This window comes from Hemitrygon akajei, chromosome 7, assembly GCF_048418815.1.
Source record: "Hemitrygon akajei chromosome 7, sHemAka1.3, whole genome shotgun sequence".
Taxonomy (NCBI): Eukaryota; Metazoa; Chordata; class Chondrichthyes; order Myliobatiformes; family Dasyatidae; genus Hemitrygon; species Hemitrygon akajei.
Window position 1 is genome coordinate 28,485,476 of NC_133130.1, and position 19,747 is coordinate 28,505,222.

The 19,747-nt window shown below is 39.5% G+C and overlaps 1 protein-coding gene across 1 annotated transcript in view; it reads right to left on the reverse strand.

Annotated features, from left to right (window-relative positions):
• The window catches only part of heatr1 (HEAT repeat containing 1), a 103,539-nt gene that overhangs the window by 67,195 nt on the left and 16,597 nt on the right, over window positions 1-19,747 (reverse strand). Inside the window, exons 3-11 of the mRNA XM_073050569.1 lie at window positions 16,375-16,591; window positions 14,353-14,494; window positions 12,193-12,294; window positions 11,016-11,156; window positions 10,418-10,629; window positions 9,093-9,217; window positions 5,522-5,627; window positions 4,533-4,640; window positions 3,895-4,012 (exon numbers count right to left, since the gene is read on the reverse strand). Of these exons, the coding sequence (XP_072906670.1) occupies window positions 3,895-4,012; window positions 4,533-4,640; window positions 5,522-5,627; window positions 9,093-9,217; window positions 10,418-10,629; window positions 11,016-11,156; window positions 12,193-12,294; window positions 14,353-14,494; window positions 16,375-16,591 (1,271 nt within the window). The remainder of the gene's footprint in view (window positions 1-3,894; window positions 4,013-4,532; window positions 4,641-5,521; window positions 5,628-9,092; window positions 9,218-10,417; window positions 10,630-11,015; window positions 11,157-12,192; window positions 12,295-14,352; window positions 14,495-16,374; window positions 16,592-19,747) is intronic.

The window sequence follows — 19,747 nt, forward strand, 5'->3', positions numbered from 1 at the left end:
AGAATAGATTTCAGTTGACTTTACCAGAAGGACATGGTTCCACAAGCCCCAAATCTAGCCCAAGCACTTGTACTTACATGAGTAAAAACAATTTACCATCAGAAACTATTGGACTTGGAAGGTTAACTGTCAGAAAATATGAGCCCATCTCATGCTCTTCCAGTGAGAGCCAACTAACAGCTATCTAGAGCAGGGGTTCCCAACCTGGGGTTCACAGACCCCTCGGTTAATGGTAGGATGCCATGGCATAAAAAAGGCTGGGTACCCCTGATCTAGAGTTAGACCCTCTCTCAGCTTTTCCCTTTGTAACTGTGATGTCAATTGTACCTATGACTATGAACATCATAGGGAAAAAATGATATGAAACCAGGGTGCAGAAAAGATATACCAGGATGTTGCCTGGACTTAAGGGCCAGAGCTAAAAGAACAGGTTGTGTAAATACGTTCCTTAATCAATACTTAGATGAGAGAGTGTGCAATTCTAGATCTCCTATGAGGAAATGAGACAGGACAGGTGATAGAAGTTTGTGCAGAAGAACATTTTACATCTAGTGATTATAATGCCATTAGCTTCAAGGTAATTAGAGCATAGAACATAGAAATCCACAGCACATTACAGGTCCTTCGGTCCACAATGTTGTGCCGACCATGTAACCTACTCTAGAAGATGCCTAGAATTACCCAGCCACATAGCCCTCTATTTTCCTAAGCGCCATATACCTATCTAAGAGTCTCTTAAAAGGCCCTATTGTATCCGCCTCCACCACCATCGCTGGCAGTACATTCCACGCACCCACCACTCTCTGTATGAAAAACTTACCATTGACATCCCTTCTGTACCTACTTCTAAGCACCTTAAAAACTATGCCCCCTCGTGTTAGCCATTTCAGCCCTGGGGAAAAGCCTCTGGCTATCCACAAGATCAATGCCTCTCATCATCTAATACATCTCTATCAGGTCACTTCTCATCCTCCGCTACTTCAAGGAGAAAAGGCCAAATTCACTAAACCTATTCTCATAAGGCATGTTCTCCAATCCAGAATTATGCAAGAGCATAGGTCAGGTCCTCAGGCTGGGATTCTGAATTGGAGAAAGGCCAATTTTGATGGTATCAGCAAGGATTTGGCAAGTGCGGATTGGGTCAGTTTTTTTTTGGCAAAGGCGCACTTGGTAAAGGGAAGGCCTTCAAAAGTGAATTGTATAGAGTACAGAATTTGTACGTCCTTGTCAGAATAAAAGACAAGGATAACAGGTTTATGGAATCTTGGTTTTTGAGAGATATTGAAGCTCTGGTAAAGAAAAAGGAGGTGCATAGTAGGTATAGGCAGGCAGGAAGAAATGAGGAGGGCTAAAAGAAGTTATGAGGTTGCTCCAGCAGACAAGGTGAAGGAGAATCCTAAGGGCTTCTACTGATATATTAAAAGCAAAAGGATAGCAAGGGACAAAATTGGTCCTCTGGAAGATCAGAATGGTAATTTATGCGTGGTCAAAAGAGATGGGAGAGATCTTAAATAGATATTTTTGTCTCAGTATTTACGAGGGAAATGAACACAGAATCTATAGATGTGAGGAAATGCAGCAGCGAAGCCATGGACCCTGTACAGATTACTGAATAGGTGGTCTTGAGGCAAATTAGGATGGATAAAACATCAGGGTCTGACAAGATGTTCTCTTAGACCTTGTGAGAGGCTAGTGCAGAAACTGCAGGGGCTCGAACAGAGATACTTAAAATACCTACAGTTGAGGTGCTGGAGGATTGGACGATAGTAAATGTTGCTCCGTTGTTTAAGAAAGGCTCTAAGAATCAGCCAGAAAATAATATGCCAGTGAGTCTGACACCAGCAATGGGAAAGTTATTGTCAGCTATTATTAGGGCTGTATTTGCAACTATTTGGATAGACAGGGGCTGATTATGGATAGACAACATGGTTTTGTGTGTGATAAGTTGTATCTAACACACTTACAGATTTTTTTGAGGAAGTTGCCAGGAAAGTCGAAAAGGCAAGGCGGTGAATGTGGTCTGCATGGACCTAAGTTGGGGATTTGACAAGGTCCTGCATGGAAGGTTGGTCAAGAAGTTTCAGTTGCTTGGAATTCAAGACGAGGTAGTAAATTGGTTTAAACATTAGCTTCGTGAAAGAAGACAGAGAGTGGCTATAGATGGCTGCCTCTTTGACTGGAGGCCTGTGACTAGTGGAGTGCTGCAGGGATTGGTGCTGGGTCCATTGTTGTTTCTCATCTATATCAATGATCAGGATGGTAATGTGGTGAACTGGATCAGCAAATGTGCAGATGACACCAAGATTGGGGGTGTAATGGATAGAAAGGAAAACTATCAAAGCTCCAACAGTGGGATCTGGACCGGCTGGAAAAATGGCAGATGGAATTCAATGTCGACAAGTGTGACGTGTTGCACTTTGAGAGGACGTATCAGGGTAGGTCTTACACAGTGAGTGGCAGAGTACTGTGAATCACAGTAGGACAAAGGAATCTGAGAATACAGATCCATAATTCCTTAAAAGTGGCTTCACGGGTAGATAGGGTCGTAAAGAAATGTTTTGGCTCACGAGCCTTCATAAATCAATGTATTGAGTACAGGAGTTGGGATGTTATGTTGAAATTGTGTGAGATGACGATGAGGTCTAATTTGGAGTATTATGTCTAATTTTTGTCACCTACTTACAAATAAGATTGAAAGAATGCAGAGAAAATTTACAAAGATGTTGACAGGACTTAACCTGAGTTATAGGGAAAGGTTGAATAGGTTACGATTTTATTCCCCAGAATGTAGAAGATTGAGGGGAGATTTGATAGTTATACAAAATTGAGGGGTACAGATAGGGTAAATGCAAGCAGCATTTGAGACTGGATGACACTACAACTAAAGGCCAAGGGTTAAGGGTGAAAGAAGAAATGTTTAAGGGGGAATAATAAGGGGGAACTTTTTTACTCAGAGGGTAGTGAGAGTTGTGGAACGAGCTGTTAGCACAAGTGGTGGATCCGGGGTCAATTTCAACATTTAAGAAGAAAATGTGAATGGGTATGTAGGTTTTCGCAAATAAAACGGCATGTATATGGATAGAGGCCTATGGTCCGTGTGGAGGTCGATGACACTAGGTAGATGAATGATTTTGTAGACTAGATGTGCTGAAGGGCTGTTTCTGCACTGTAGTTTTCTATGAGTCTGTGATTTCCATGACAATAATCTGTTAAACTGGAGCCTATGGCATTCATTTGCAACATCAAGCAATACCTGGTCAGTTACAATAGGAACTATTCAAGGGGAAAAAAATCTCACCAACATCCATCAGTTCCAATCTAACTTTACACTTCAACTGAAACAATTTATAAATTACAATTCCTGATCCATTGTCTTGCAGGGAGATACTGGGCTTATCAATTGAGCTAAATATGAAGTCAGGCTCAGACATACTGCTTTCATGTAGCCAGTGTAGACGACAGACAGCAGGCAAAATGAAAGAAAAAGGTAGGTAAGAAATACTTCCATCAATGTGACATGAAATAGGACCCTTATTAAGGAGATAAAATATCTGTTCAAACCTATTGCAGCTTTACAGCTTTAGAAGGTACAACAGTAAATCATCCATACAAAATGCTTATGGCACAACCTAGAACATGCCTTCCTCTAACAGCAATTCTAGAAAGCAATTTCTTTCATTTTTTTAAAAAAGGACTACAATATTACAGTTTCTATGATGCAATAAGAGCAGAATGAAAACAGACATCGTTTCACTTCAATGTAATGTTAATTCTAAAGAACCATGACATTCAGTTGCATCTTCAAATTGAACTATTAAAATCAAAAAATGAAGTTTGCTGTAAAACAGATTTTTAAAACCTCGTTGCATCCCTGAGCATTGAGGCCAGTTTTACCTGATACTTGGCACTGCTCAAAGACAGAGAAATAAACTGGTTGAAGACATCCTGCTCTCTCTGGCTTGTAATTTTTTTCATCTGGCATCCCAAAGAAAATTCATAAGCTTTGGGGTATCTTCATTCAACAAAAAAGAAGTCATTAGATGGAAATAAAAGAAAGCCAACAACATATAGAAATGAAATTACACTTTAATGAAATGTTTAAAATAGGTTTAAAAAGAAAAGGTTGCCTTTATTTTCAGATCAAAAAATTCAATAAATACAGCAGCCTTAAAATCTACAAACTTTTGATGATATGCACCCTTTTCTTTAGCCACCTACTACCAGACATCAAAGCGACCTTAAGCTGAATTAAAATGACCACTTCACTGGCAAGAGGCACTGTCCCAGTATTACCTGTTCTCACAGATGTATAAAACATTACAGCCTATTCTAGATATATTATAACTGACTGCAGGAATGCATTGTTGGCCTTTCTCCAAAAACTGTGCTATTATTTTGCACTCAAAGTTCAAATCTCCCGAAGGCAGATACATCTTTGACAGTTCAACAAAAGTGCTTTCAGTTCAAAGAGTCGCACACACTTATGCACTAGTATGATATGCTTGTGTGGATATACAATGGATATACCTTACCTTGTTTCCAAAAGTCTGACCAAGGGCATAATTCTCTGATTTAATGCAGAAAGACTATCAGGGTCAACATCCTGTGTCGAATGAGAAATATACTCCTCGAGAAGCATGCTGGAAAACAATTCAGATGCTGCATGAACTAAATCAACAATAAAAATACATGAACCATAACAGTAAATCTCTGGTGAACTACAGCCAGACATTTATCTATATGAAACCTACCCAAAGATTGCTGGCTACAGGTCCTTACAGATGATGTGTGTGTTAACAGTTGCAATAACACATTATTCAGCAAATTTATCACATGGCAGATCCACTCCACAGAATTTGACACAGATTATCTATCACTTACTAACACAGGAATTGAGTGTTAGTTTTATTTTGAATTAGCTATTCTTTTACATTACGAGACAAACTAAAACAAAATTCAGAAAATCTTCTTTAAAAAACATTTCCCTTTAATAATAAGCTTGCAATTCTCAGTTAATATATTGTTTGTTTATATAAAGTATAATTACAAAAATGTAGTTATTTATTTCATAGCTTTGAAGTATATTTATTGGGAATTCCATTTTATCTTACCATTTAAAAAAAATTGAGTATAGTTCAGAGCATAAACATTGCCATCAGACACTGCAAGCAAGATCTTTACTCCTTCTTGAATAAAAGTAAGCTCCAGGTATGACAGGTACTTATCAGAATACATGATAAGATCATATGAATATATGGGATGCCAAGGCGGGCCTGAATTTTGGGGGGCAAAGGGGTTTCTGAAAATAGTGGCGGCATTCCAAACTATGCACGAGCAAGCAGGTCAAATAGTGTGAAGAACCAAAAGTGGGGCAGAAAATCTAACAAAAAAACCCACTATGTAATAGAATGAATGAATATGAATGGGAGAAAAACAATCACCAAAAGTATTCATTTGTCCAATCTCAAAATAAATGCCAGTCATAAAAAAAGCAAAGAAGCAAAACGTAAACTATATTTACTTGGCTGTAGTCTGGTCCAAGTTGTCCTGCAGTGTAATAGTCTGAAGTACAGCCTCTAGAAGTTGGAAATGTGTTTGTGCACCAGGACTTTTTTCCTCTTCTTCAGCTGTTTCAGCAAGAGAAACAAAATAATTCAATGAGTCATGCAACATTTTAGGCTACTAAATGCCACAGGGGATAAAAAGTTCAAAGAAGTGATTAAAAAAATGATCAAATGGATGAAGCACACAGATAATTCATTCCTTATTTTAGAAACTAAATTCAGATTAGGAAGGAAGTTTTTTAAAATGAAACAAGTCTGACATTTCTTTATTCTCTTCTTAGCATTTTCAAGCTTCAAGTAAAATAATGTAGAGAGCTGAGAGGTTAATTACTAAAGCTGGTAGATTTTAGTAGCATGGGGCAGATTTTCACAACTTGGTCACGGCATATCATTTTAAGAGTGATGAACAGGTTCAATAAATTTTTTACCTGAATATATCTAACTAAGGAGTAACAAAATGCTTAGCCTGTTGCATTGATAAAGACTCAATTACTTGAAACAGGAACTTTTGATGCTGTTCAACTTGCTGACTATTTCCAAAATTTCATTCTTGCCCCCTCAAATATCCAAAATCTGTAACTGTCTACTTTTTAATTTCATGCTTTTCTCACTCCTAGAACTCGTGTGTGTCTGTGCGTATGTATGTGTGCTTGCACGCACACGCCACCTCTCTACGGCAGGGGTTTCCAACTTTAACGCCATGGATTGTTACCACTAACAGAAGGGTCCATGGACCCAAGGTTGGGAACCCCTGCTCTAAAGACTCATGTGATGATTGGGTTGGGATTAAAAGTCATAGCTGAAATCTTGGAGCTTTTGAAAGATAGAGCAAAATAAACTTCTAGTTAAAAAATATTATAAATTGTGGAAAATATACAAAAAGGATAAAAGAAAACCATCCGACCATACCTTCATGAACCACTGCAGTCCTTCTAGTGAAGATATACTCAGTATTGTTTCGGCGAGGGATTCCAGGATTCAGACATGACAATGTCCAAACCAGGATGGTACGTATCTTGGAGAAAATCTAATAGTGATAGTGCTCCTGTCCAACTACTGCTTTGTCTTTCTTGGTGATTGACATCATGGGTTTAGGAGCCATTAAGGGAGTGGTCTAATTGAGTAACTGCAGTGGCTTTGTAATTATGCATTAAAAAAATAATTTGATTAGAAGTCAGTGAATAATATCTTCTGCCAAAAGCCAACACAATCGGAAGTGCAGAATATCTTGGTGAAACCCAATGATCAATTAACTGTCTGAAGAAGATGTGATAGTTAATAGATTGGAACATCATCTATTGACATTGGATTGGGATGAGGATTGACACCTTTTGGCAGATGGACATGCTTGTTGAACCAAATCTTGGGGAAGAATTAATGGTTTCAGATCAAGTAAACAAAAACACCCCTGAAGGATGTCCAGATACAGAGGACGTGGGCTTGCACATCTAGATTTGTTAACAGTCATTGGTAAACATGTATTTTAAACATCTACCAGGGCCCCCACAGGTTACGGCAGGGTGAACTAAACTTAACAGCTCGCATATTAGAGAGCTAATCACAAGCCAAGTTCCCCTGTGACAGATGGTCAAACCATCTTGCTGTTTCTCAAATGCTCAAAAGTATGAGTTCTATGCAAGTTGGCCATTTCTAAACTGAAGAGGATCTGTATTCTGGTTTTATTATGACAGCTTAAAGTATTACTTTTAAGTTAAATTGTTGTGAGTTGATTTAGCAGTTAGTTTTACATACAACTGTAAAATCTCTAATAAACTTTAGATGTACAATGTCTTTACTTTAAAGTTAAACCTTTGAAACAAAGGGTATTGAATACTACTTTTTGCCTAAAAGAACTAATTTTCAAAAGCAAAATGAAATGGCAATACTTGTTCTACAATCTTGTCATGAAACCACGGTTAAATAAAACTGACATCCTACTCTATTATAAAAGGTTTGCCTCACAATCAGAAATACTATTTTTCATGTGCAACTATAATCATAACTGTTCCATTGCATACCACTACAATATATTTGGAGAAGATTGTGAATATTCTCAGTGTCCAAGAGAACACCACATTAAGCACCACACCAACAGTCAGATCAACTGATCAACAGATTATCACCAATTCCTGTTTTTAGTATTTTAGTGTTCAAAAAAAAATTGCATTTTGTCTGCTTAATGACCCTAGCACTTCAAAGAAATTTAGAACTTGTGAAATGCTTAAAGACATTCAAGACCTGTGACAGTATGTTACATCACCTTATTTGTTCTTTCAATTCTGAAATATTTGCTTGATTTCGTTCAAAAGTTAACCATGTAGATTTCATTGTAAAATGAAACAGTACATGCTCCTGCCAGGCATCTGGTTAATTCAGAAGTCAATTAGAAATCATTAATTGAACTCAGTTGACTCAGATCTTGCAAAAATGAGCAAAATCTGTCGGTTCTGTAAAAGCATAAACTTCTCGTACTGATGGATTGTGATATTTTGTGAGACAACAGCAAAATTTTATATTTAAAGAGTTAAATTCTATTTATTTCTTATAAATTATAAGTGAACTCATCAGAACAGAAAGAAGCATGGCACGACTCATCAGGCCAGAGTGCACAAACTTTGCCAAGTGAGAGTTTTGGTGTAATTCTTGTGTTCTGGAGAACCGTGGGCATAGGAAGCACTGTCAGAGAGAGGAGCATGAGCACTGGATTGAGGTGGAACAGCTGATATCATTACAGTTTGCCCATCCATTGGGTTGAATGTATGTTTCAGAAGGTGGTCATCCTGGCAAAAAAAATTAACAAAGCCAGTGAACTTTCAAGAGACCCTTTAAAGACATCTTGCACTCCAGCCAGCTCTGAATAGAAGGGTTCACTTGGGGTGTAACAGGAACCTTAACAGCTGTACATAGTGGAATGGGTAAAGTCAAGAGAGCACTAGTTACTGGGGATTACACTACTGTGGGAGCAGAGAGTCACATGTGTAATTGCAGAATAACATGCTGCCTCCTTGGGGTAAGGTTCAAGGACATTGCTGAGTGGTTGGAGAAAGTGGGGGTTGGGGGTAAGATGAAGTAGAAATGACGAGCCAGAGGTCATAGCCCAGAATGGATCAATGACCAAGGTAAAGAAAGGGATGAGGATCTGAAGGCAGACTGCAGACAAATGGAAAGTGAACCTTCAGTTGTACATAGGACAGACAAGATAAGGATGGAAATTTCCTTCCACGACAAATGTGTTACTTAACACTGACTTGGCCATTAAGGATTCACCGTAACTGAAATAAAGGTGGAATTGTATCATTTAAAATTATCCAATTGCTGTTGCGGCATGAAAAGACATGGTTTTGAATGAACAGTCCAGGTCTCTGAATACTAACTTCAGTAATGTAACTGCTATGTTGCTCTGTGCAGGTGCCCTACACAACTAAAGTAACAAGAACAGCAGAAGTGACAGCCATATCTGTGTGATTTCACCACGCCTGTCTGTGGATCCGAGAATGAGTGCATTTTAAACACAAACCAGAACAGTACCTGTGATGATGGAATGGATCAGATTGGGGAGAAGATGACTGAGCAGGGGAGAAACTTTATATTGAACATCAATTGCTTGAAGATTCGTGATAAGGTCAGGGATATTACAGAGATTATTAAAGGTCCTGCAAAATAAAGACCACAATGATCAGAAACTGGGGCGTCTAAAATTCTTAACACGCGTGTCCCTTCCTTCCAAACTGACCAAGTATTTATTTATTTCTTTAGCAGTACAGCGAGGATTGGCCTTCCGCCCTTCAAGCCACATGGTCCCAGCAACCCCACAACCCCGACTAACCCTAACCTAATCACAGGACAATTTACAATGACAAACTGATCTACCCAGACTGCAGGAGGAAACTGAGCACCTGGAGAAACCCCACTCATTCCCCTGGCAGGACATACAGAGACTCCTGACAGATCAGTGTCAGGATTGAACACTGAACTGCAGAACACCCCAAGCTGTAACAGCACTGCGCTAACTGCTATGCTACTGTGGTCATGATAGAAAATTATTTTACATTAGGATCTAGCTAAATGGTGAATTCTCCAGGCTGGAGCCTGAGGTTGAGGAAGGAATATGAAACTTCAAAATGTAGAAACGTTAACCAGCTTGCTGATAAATGGAACAATCTGAACGACGTTACATTTCTCAATAAGACATCAATGCTATTTAAACTGTTTCACAAATAGGCTATTTTAGTCACTGCACGCACTTCATTCTGAAAATGTGTTCTGAACACATCTCTCAGGAATTTCTGCAATTTGCACTGTTTTAACAGACAATTTTTGTTCTAATTGTTCATGCGTTATGTGCCGTGTCGTTTGACGTGGGTGATCGTGGTGACCATGATTGTTCTTGGCAATTTTTTCTACAGAAGTGGCTTGCCATTGCCTTCTTCTGGGCAGTGTCTTTACAAGATAGGTGACCCCAGCCATGATCAATACTCTTCAGAGATTGTCTGCCTGGCATCAGTGGTCACATAACCAGGACTTGTGATATGCACCAGCTGCTCATACGACCATCCACCACCTGCTCCCATGGCTGCACGTGACCTAGATTGGGGGGGGGGGGGGGGGGGGGAATGGGGGAGAGGTCTAAGTAGGTGCTACACCTTGCCCGAGGGTGACTTGCAGGCTAGCGGAGGAAAGGAGCGCCTTATTCCTTTGGTAGAGACGTATACTGACCGCTCCACCCATTTGTAATACTACTACTTCAAGAAAGCAATATTAAAATAGTATCATAAACCCCTAACCCAAGAATTTAACATTATAGAAAAGTATTAAAACAATTCCTCTCAAAATGAAAGCTATGAAGCACTTACTTTTGACTAATCTTTTCACTCTTCTGATGCTGCAGTAAAATAATCAGGCAGCTTAATCCTTCTCGGATCAGAACTGGGATCTTCGCAAGCATTTTACAGATTTGCTGGGCTAGAGTATTTACCAGAGAAGACTCCAAGACAACTTTCACGGCAAGCTGAGAGACTATCATGTACGTAGCAGCTCTGTAATCTGCTAATGAAGATTTCAGTCCCTGAAAAAATGTAAGACAAGCACCATGAATTCCATTTACCCCAAAACACTGACACAAAAAGAACAAAGCTGAGCTTGCATGGAAGCACTAGGCATGAAAGGTTAGAAGTGAACAAGCAGTGCATACACATATCACTGCAACAAGGACTGCTATGTCATCTATTTGATCCTGATTGTTGCTGAGTGTATTATGGAGAACAACTAGGTCATCAGTCCTTTATTATACTACCTATACTTCATTAAATTAATGCTTTACTTGCAAACTTCTGCAATGCAAGGAAGTGAGCAGGGTTGACTCGTGAGCAACCTAAATTCATAAGTTTTTATAAGATGAACACCAATGCTTTCTCTTATGCATTAACTTCATCCACAGACAAAATTAGTTACCTTCTGGATATATGGAAGCAACTTAGCAACGATGGGGTCGGTGACTTTATCCGCAGCACTTAATGCTCCAACGATGGTCGATGCATAGAAAGAAAACAAGACTCTCAAATGTGCTGCAGTGTTGGGATAATCAGCAAATTCCTAAGGGAAAAGTGAAATAAATAACTATCAGAATTACTTGAAATGAGAACGTTTTTGACATGCAGAATGTGATTCTTTAAGGTTGTCATAGCCAGGGGAGGTGTTGGAGACAAAATCCCGCAAACTATTGAATGCTCCCAATGGCATGCGTCTCAAATAGCCTCTGCAACCAAATCCAGTTCCTGGCCTTCACATGTGGTTTAGCTAGTAAACTCGGTGGAACCATTTCTACTGACAGGAGAAGGGGCAAAGGGGGTTGCTGGTGCCTTAAAACCAGTTGTTTCTGACAGATTGGTCACGTCAGCCACGGTTAGCAGTTCATCTAGAAGGAAAACTCTGATCTCAAACCTCCGTTACCTTGTGGCTATACCCACTCATGGAGAAGGCTTCAGGAGTAAACCCTGAGGAAAAATCCAGAGCTGGAGTTCCTAAGTGGTCTCAAGTTGAATTCAATGTTGACTGGCAACTCCTCTGACACTGCTGGTACCAAACTGTATCAGTCTTTGCCATTCCTTTGGGATGGACAACAGCTTGCTCTTCATATCATACTGCCCTGGCTTGCATATCACGTAGAGAGCTATGATGCAATATTCATGGTTGACGCTGATTAACAGAGGGTTTCATACACGAAATGTGGCAACATTTCTCCCAATAACTCATGCATATATCATTAATTTTTGGCTGTTCTTCATTTGGGATGCTGGACTCTTCATTTATGGGGGACATTATGGAGGACATTACATGCTAGTCTAGTCTGTGCCTACATAAATATAGATTCAAAAACCAGCAATTGATACAGAGAGAAGTGGCAACCATGGGAACTACTTACTCTTCCTTAGCTATGAGGCACTGAACCCAACAGCATCCTTCTGCAGATCTCTGATGCAGATACAAACCTTGCAGAGCCACTAAGAATCCTTTGCTTTACCCATGACAATAGCTTTGATGTGAAAAGATTTTAAAGGGAAAAATGTTCAAAGTAAATTACAAGTGGAACAAAATCATTAAAATCTGGATATCCTTGGAACTTACAAACCTTGACTGCCTTGGTTACCAAACTACAAATAAAATCCATGAAGTCCAGATCTTTGTAACAATGCGTGATTAAAGTGCTCCTTGCCAATGGGACGCCTGGTTTCTGTGGGACAAAGGAAAATGCAACTTCTTTATTAGAATGTTTGTTTTCAATATTGCTGCTGCATCAGCTAAATAGAGAATATCCATGTCAAAGGTTAGAGGGAAAAGGCAGGGGAACAGGGTTGAGAGAGATCATAAAGTCTTGGTGGAATGGAAGGGCAACCCTGATGGGCCAAATGGCCTAATTCTGTTCCTCTGTTTTAAGGTTTATGGTCTACACACCTAATGCATCGCTTTCCCGATTTGAATGCAAACCCAAAGCATATCTAGTAGTAATTCCTTCTGTACAAGAATAACTAAGGCCAGAATCAGAATTGTTATCACTGCTTTGCGGCAACAGTAAAGCCCAAAGAAAAAAATTACTAGAAATTACAAATATATAAACAGCAAAACAACAAGAAGAGGTAGTGTTCATGGAAAATTCAGAAATCTAATGGCCGTGGGGAAGATGCTATTTCTGAATTGCTGAATGTAGGTCTTCAAAATCAAAAAAAAAATACAAAGAAGATGCTGATAATTTGAAGTAGAAATACGCTGGAAATATTCACAAACCAAAAAGTTAACTACTTCTTTTCTGCAGACGATGCCTGACCCGCTGAATGTTTCCCATAATTTTTATTTATATTTCAAGTATATAAGTTGTATATCCTGTAGAGTAATCTCGCTACCTCCCTTTAATTTAAAGTTAAATCATCTGGGTCAAATGCCAGTCACTCATCTTCAAGCGAATGTAATTAATAGGGACACACATTTGAGGGATTATAAAACATAGAAGAATATATAGAAAACCTACAACACAATATAGGCCCTTCAGCTCACAATGCTGTGCTGAACATGTACTTACCTTAGAAATTACCTAGGGTTACTACAACCCTCTATTTTTCTAAGCTCCATGTACCTATCCAGGAGTCTCTTAAAAGACCCTACGATTTCCGCCTCCACCACCGTCGCTGGCAGCCCATTCCACGCACTCACCACTCACTGCGTATCTGTACCTATTTCCAAGCACCTTAAAACAGTGCCCTCTCGTGCTAGCCATTTCAGCCCTGGGAAAAAAAACTCTGTGACTATCCACACCATCAATGCCTCCCATCACCTTACACACCTCTATCAGGTCACCTCTCATCCTCCGCCACTCCAAGGAGAAAAGGCCGAGTTCACTCAACCTGTTCTCATAAGGCATGCTCCCCGATCCAGGCAACAACCTTGTAAATTTCCTCTGCACCCTTTCAATAGTTTCCACGTCCTTCCTGTAAGGTGACCAGAACTGAGCACAGTACTCCAAGTGGAGCCTGACCAGGGTCCTACATAGCAGTAACATTACCTTTCGGCTCTTTAACTCAGTCCCACAGTTGATGAAGGCCAATGCACCATATGCCTTCTTAACCACAGAGTCAACCTGCACAGCAGCTTTGAGTGTCCTATGGACGCAGACCCCAAGATCCTTCTTCTCCTTCACACTGCCAGGCGTCTTACCATTAATACTATATTCTGCCATCATATTTGACCTACTAAAATGAACCACCTCACACTTAGCTGGATTGAATGCCATCTGCCACTTTTCAGCCCAGTTTTGCATCCTATTAATATCTCACTGTAACCTCTGACAGCCCTCCACACTATCCACAACACCCCCAACATTTGTGTCGACACCCCCAACCTTTGTGTCAGTGATTCTTCAGTGATAATTTCAATGTGAATCATTTACTGAATCACCAAACAACATGGTAAATCAATGAGTCATTAAAAACTGGCCCTGTTAAACCATACAAGATGCATTAATAAAATACCTTTTTAGAAATCAAAAGATAAGTTTCATTAGCCAATTTAAAAACTGCTTTGTATAAATAATCAACAGAAATGCAACGTTAAATCTTGGGCTCCGATTTTTATAATAATCTCACTGAGTTCAACTTTTTTTTCCGGATTTTTAAAAAAATTTCCAAAGCAAAACTTAAAATGAAATTCCTACAAAAAATTATGTGATTTATATGATCCATTAAACCAAAATATATGCGTATCACATATATTATAATTGTACAGTTTGAACATTATTTACCTGTATGCGCTGTAGCCAGTGCCAACGATAAGTTGCATCTTTGAGTTTAAGAAGCTGAATGGCTCTCACAAACACTTTTGTTTCGTGATAGGGAAGAATGCATCCAATCAAACTATCATGATTATACAGATGGATATGGAACCTAAAAAGATATACATATACTAGGTAAGAACACAGTATTCTAGTTCACTTTCTGGAAAAAGTTCTCAGGTCTTCAAAACAATGAATTTTGTCATTCAAAAGAATATCACTCAGTAAAATGTTTTAGCTTGCTTTGATAAAAAATCTACTGATTCATTGTTAATATTTGCTATTCTAAGGATCTGTGAGTCCCAGTGTACAAACTGAAAGCCAACGTGGAGGTGTAGTAAGCAGTTAGGAAGTCAAATGGCATGTGGCCTTGATTACAAGAGGGCTTGAATACAGGAGTACAGATATTTTACTGAAATGTTTGGCTGAGACTGCATCTGGTGTATTGTGTAGTTTTGGACTCCATAGCTAACAACTGGATGTCCTTGAGAGATTGCAGAGAAAATTCACTGGAAAAGTTCCAGATTGGGTAGACCAGGTTTACATTATCAAGAGTATACGAGGGATTTCATTAATACCTAAAATTTCTTCCAGAAATTGACAGGCTGATGCTGGAAGCAAGTTCCCCTGATTGATGAGACCAGGAATCACAATTTAAGAATAAAGGGTAGACAATTTAGGATTAAGATGGGAAGAAATTTCTTCACTCAGAGGGCCAGGAATCTTCTGAATTCTCTATCCTAAAGGACTGTGGTCAGAGTTCATACAAAATATAGATCAATACATTTTAGACAAGATACAAGATTGTTTAATATCACTTCCAGTATACAATTGTAAAGGAGAACAAAATAATTGTTACTCCAGATCCAATGCAGCACAAAAAATACAATAAGATAAAGAACACAATAACAAAAAAATTACTTAAGATAGCTTAGATACATATATTATTTGTATGTCCATTAAGTGACAAGAGGCACAGGAGTGTCTGTGCAGAAGGTGACTCTGATGGTAAATGATAAAGCCAGGGCAGTGGGAGTTAAGGTGGGGTGGGTTAGTGGGTGGAGGTGTTGATCAACTGTTTGTGAGTCTGGTGGTCCTGGAGAGGATCTTGATGCCAGTGGGACAAACAGTCCATGAGCAGGGTGTGTGGAATCGATCATTATGTCACTGACCCTCTTCCAGCACCTTTCTGTATATGTGCTCTTGATGGTGGGTAGACTGTTGGGCAGTTTTGACTACCTGGTGTAGCGGTTTCCTGACCACTACAGCACAGTTTCCACACCATATAATGATGTGGCACGTTAGGATGCTCTCTACCACGCATCTGTAGGACACGAGCAACATTCCTTCTAATTTTTTTTTTACAGCTGTGTGGACCAATCACTGCTCTGATCGAGCAATTTTTACACAGCTTGAAAACTGTGAGGCACTTTAGATGTTGTTTTAGTAATACGAAGAATATTTAGAATGAAAATTGAAAAATCACATACTTTTGATTTTATTCATTAATTGAAGGGTATTATGAAATACAGTACACTGAAGAAAATCTTTCATATTTTGGAAACTTTTTCTGGCTGAAGCTGTGTGGCAACAAAGGATACATGCACGGGGGTTTTTCAGTTACTGCATGGCTGCATACCCACGGAGCTTCAAGGGAACGGTGAACGTGAGTATAGGTGTGCATAGTCCAGCTCCCTTCAGAAAGTAGAGGCTTTGGTGAGCTTTTCTGATTGTATATGACATATTCTGGGACCATGAGAGGTTGTGGGGGCTGTGTATTTCCAGCAATACACATCTGGACATCATGGGAATTAGAAAGGTTGATGTGCTGGGACAGCTAAGCGGAGCTGCTGCCTCACCACTATAGCAGCCTAGGTTCAGTCCTGTTCCTGGGTGCTGTTGGGGATGGTCAGAGGTCACTCCATTTAGTAACACAAAGATAAAAAAAACTTTAGCCAACTTGCCCAATAGAAGTTATGTTACTCGAGTTACCTGTGAATAAGCCATTCAAGGCATTTCTGGGCAGGCTTTAGCATGAAGAACGGAGATAAGCGTGTTAGGAAACGCAAAATATTTTCATTGAGCTGGGCATTCACTTCTTTAGTCTGGACACTACGCTCTAGACCTTTGGAAGCTTCACTGAACAGTGTTGACTGAAATTCTTCAAAAGATGGATCAATTCCAATAAGTTCCTCCAGGCCAGTACATCCTATATTTGAGAAAAGACAGACAGAATGAATAATTAAACAAGTACAGGGTGGTACTACGACATCAAAGCTTCCTACTTCACTCCAATTGAAAGGAGTAATATGTGTCACATTCTTATGCCGTCTTTCCTTTCTACAACTACCTGGGAAGCAAGAAAAGAAATTGTGGTTGTGATATCCACATCATCATCAGTGATGGGTGAAGAGTCAGCAGCCTGGATGGTGCCTAATGTAGTACTTTTATTTAAGAAGGGTGTGTGGCAAAGTAACTTACTGGAGAGGATTCTGAGGTATGATATACATGCATCTGGAAAGACAGGGGTTGATGGGAGATAGTCAGCACAGCTTTGTGTTTTGGAGATCACAACTCAGAAACTGGTTGAGTTTTATTAAAAAAAAAGTCAATGAGAGCAGGGCAGTGGACATGGCTTATACAGAGTTCAGTGACTCCTTCGATAAGTTTCTGCATGGTACGCTTCTCTGTCAAGTTAGATCACATAGGATCCAGGGAGAGCTAACTGACTGGATAGGTGGTAACACTGCAGTCAGCACAATGCTTTCCAGTGCCAGCAACCCAGGTTCAATTCCCACTGCTGCCAGTAAGGAGTTTGTACGTCTGCTCACGATTGTGTGGGTTTCCTCCGGGTGTTCCGATTTCCTCCCACAGTCTGAAGATGTACTGGTTGGTCGGTTAGTTGTCATTGGAAATTGTACCCTGATTAGACTAGCATTAAATCTGAGGGCTTGCTGGGTGGTGTGGCTTGAAGAACCAGAAGGGCCTATTCCACACTCTACCCCAATAAATAAATAAAAAGAATTGGCTTGATGGTAAGAAACAGAGGCTGATGGAGGAAAGTTGGTTTTTGGACTCAAGGCCCTGACTGGCTGTATTTCCCAGGGGTCAGTGCTGGGCCCTTTGTTACTTGTCATCTACATCAATGATTTGGATGAGAACGTATGGCATGGTTCACAGGTTTTACACTAAAATAAGTTGTTGACAGTGAGTATGGTTACAAGACTGATTTTCAGCTGGTTAAGTAGACTGAATATGGTAAATGGAGCTTAATTAGCATAAGTGCCAGGTGTTGCACTTTGGGAATACAGATGAGGAGAGGGTTTTCACAGCGAAGGGCGTGGCTCAGAGGACAGCTGTGGAACAGGGGGACCAAGGAGTAAGAGTACATGGTCCCTTAAAATGAAGTTGCAGGTAGAAAGTGATGAAGAAGGCTTCTAGCACTCTGGCCTTCATCAGTCAGTGCTTTGAGTACAGACGTTGGGATGTTATATCACAGTTCTACAAGATGTTTGGCTCAGTTTTGGTCACCCTGTTAAGGGAAAGATGCCATTAAACTGGAAAGAATGCAGTGATTTATAAAGATGTTGCTAAGACTCAAGGGATTGAATTATATACAGAGGTTGAACAGATTGGAGCATAGGAGAATAAGGGGTGGTTTTATAGACATATATAAAATTATGAGGGACAGGGAGAGGGTCACTGTGGAGTCTATTTTCCCCAGAGACAGGGGAATCAAGAGCTAGAGGGCACAGGCTTAAAGTGAGAAGGAAGAGATTCAATAGGAGTCTAAGGGACAACCGTTTCACTCAGTGCTCAGTATATGGAATGAGCTGGCAGAGAAAGTGGTTGAGGCAAGTACAAGAATGAGTGCATGGAAGGGAAAGGTCTGGAGGGATATGGGCCAAATTTGCAAAGTGGCATGAGCCGAGATGGGAAATCATGGTCGGCATGTGCCAATTAGGATGAAAGGCTCTATGATTTGACATTATAACTGAAGGAAGCAGGTCATTAAACTCAATAGCATTACGAAAATGAATGAATATATCAAGTGATAAGCACAGGCTGCTTTAGCTTCTGTAACATTAGCTTGCTTTCACACCACGTGCTTCATTTCTCATGGTGGCTAATAAATAATTAAAAAAAAACAGGATCAGGAGGAGAAAGGACAATAGAATCAATAAGCAACTTAGTATTTAAAAAGGGGACTAACACTGGAACCCCTTTTAGAAAAACCTTAGACAGAAAGTAAAGAATTGTAGATAAGTTTTGAGCTTTAATACATCATAAATAATTTATTTTAGAAACTGTTTTGAACATCCAGCAAATATCTCCATCAGCATTAACAAAGTTAAGCATTCTCTTGGGTGCTATATAATATTTGCACATGTGCATGCAAAGGTAAAACCTTCATAAGTAATCAAACAGGAAACTCTTTAATTATTAATGGTTTCAAGAAATAAGATATGTGGAATATGCCATGCAACAAAGCACTACACTGAGAAAGCAAAATGTAGACATTATGCACAAAAGATCTTAAAATGGCAGCCTCATTTGCCGACAGGTATGATACAGCTGACAACAGTTAGGCTGAGCAAAAACAAGATAGGTTTTGGCAGAAGAGTCTTACTTTTTGCCCGAATTACTGTCATTCTTATGCTTTCCGAAAAATAAATTTAGCAATATTGCTTGGAAAGAGAAGTTTTTACTATTGAAAGAGAGCAAAGGTTTTCATGGCTTCAAGATACTAATTCAGCTGGAATGCTGCATTACTGGGGGGGAGGAGTGGGATAAGAAAATTCAAAAATATTAAAACAAATGAAGGATAACCTCAATGGTACTATTCTACTGTCAAGGGCGTTTAGATTAAAAATATCAGGGCAAATGAGTAGTATGAAGGGATCAGAAAAATAACTTGTTGGTGCACAGGCAAAACCAGATTCAGTTAAGGGAGGGGTTCTCCACTTGTTTATATGCCATGGACCCTTATCATTAACTGAGGGGTTCGTAAACCCCAGGTTGGGAACACCTGATTTAATGAGTTTTATTTACAGCTTGGATGGTTGACAAAGAAGGGCAATATTAAGCTGTCAAAAAGAAAACATGGAAAAATATACCTGCACAATAGGGACAAAGGAGGTAGAAATGAATTATACCCACGCAGACGATTAAATAATTATATAAACAAGTATAGGAGTAACTCGACCTACATTCACAAGAGACTATAAATTTTTTTTTAAATGCTGTGAATGCAGGAAATCTGAAATAACACAGAAAATCAGAACTATAAACGATGCCTAGTTTTAATTGGCAAAGAGGTAGGACAAGATGGCTAGTTTGCCCCCCCATGCTTGTCACATCATTG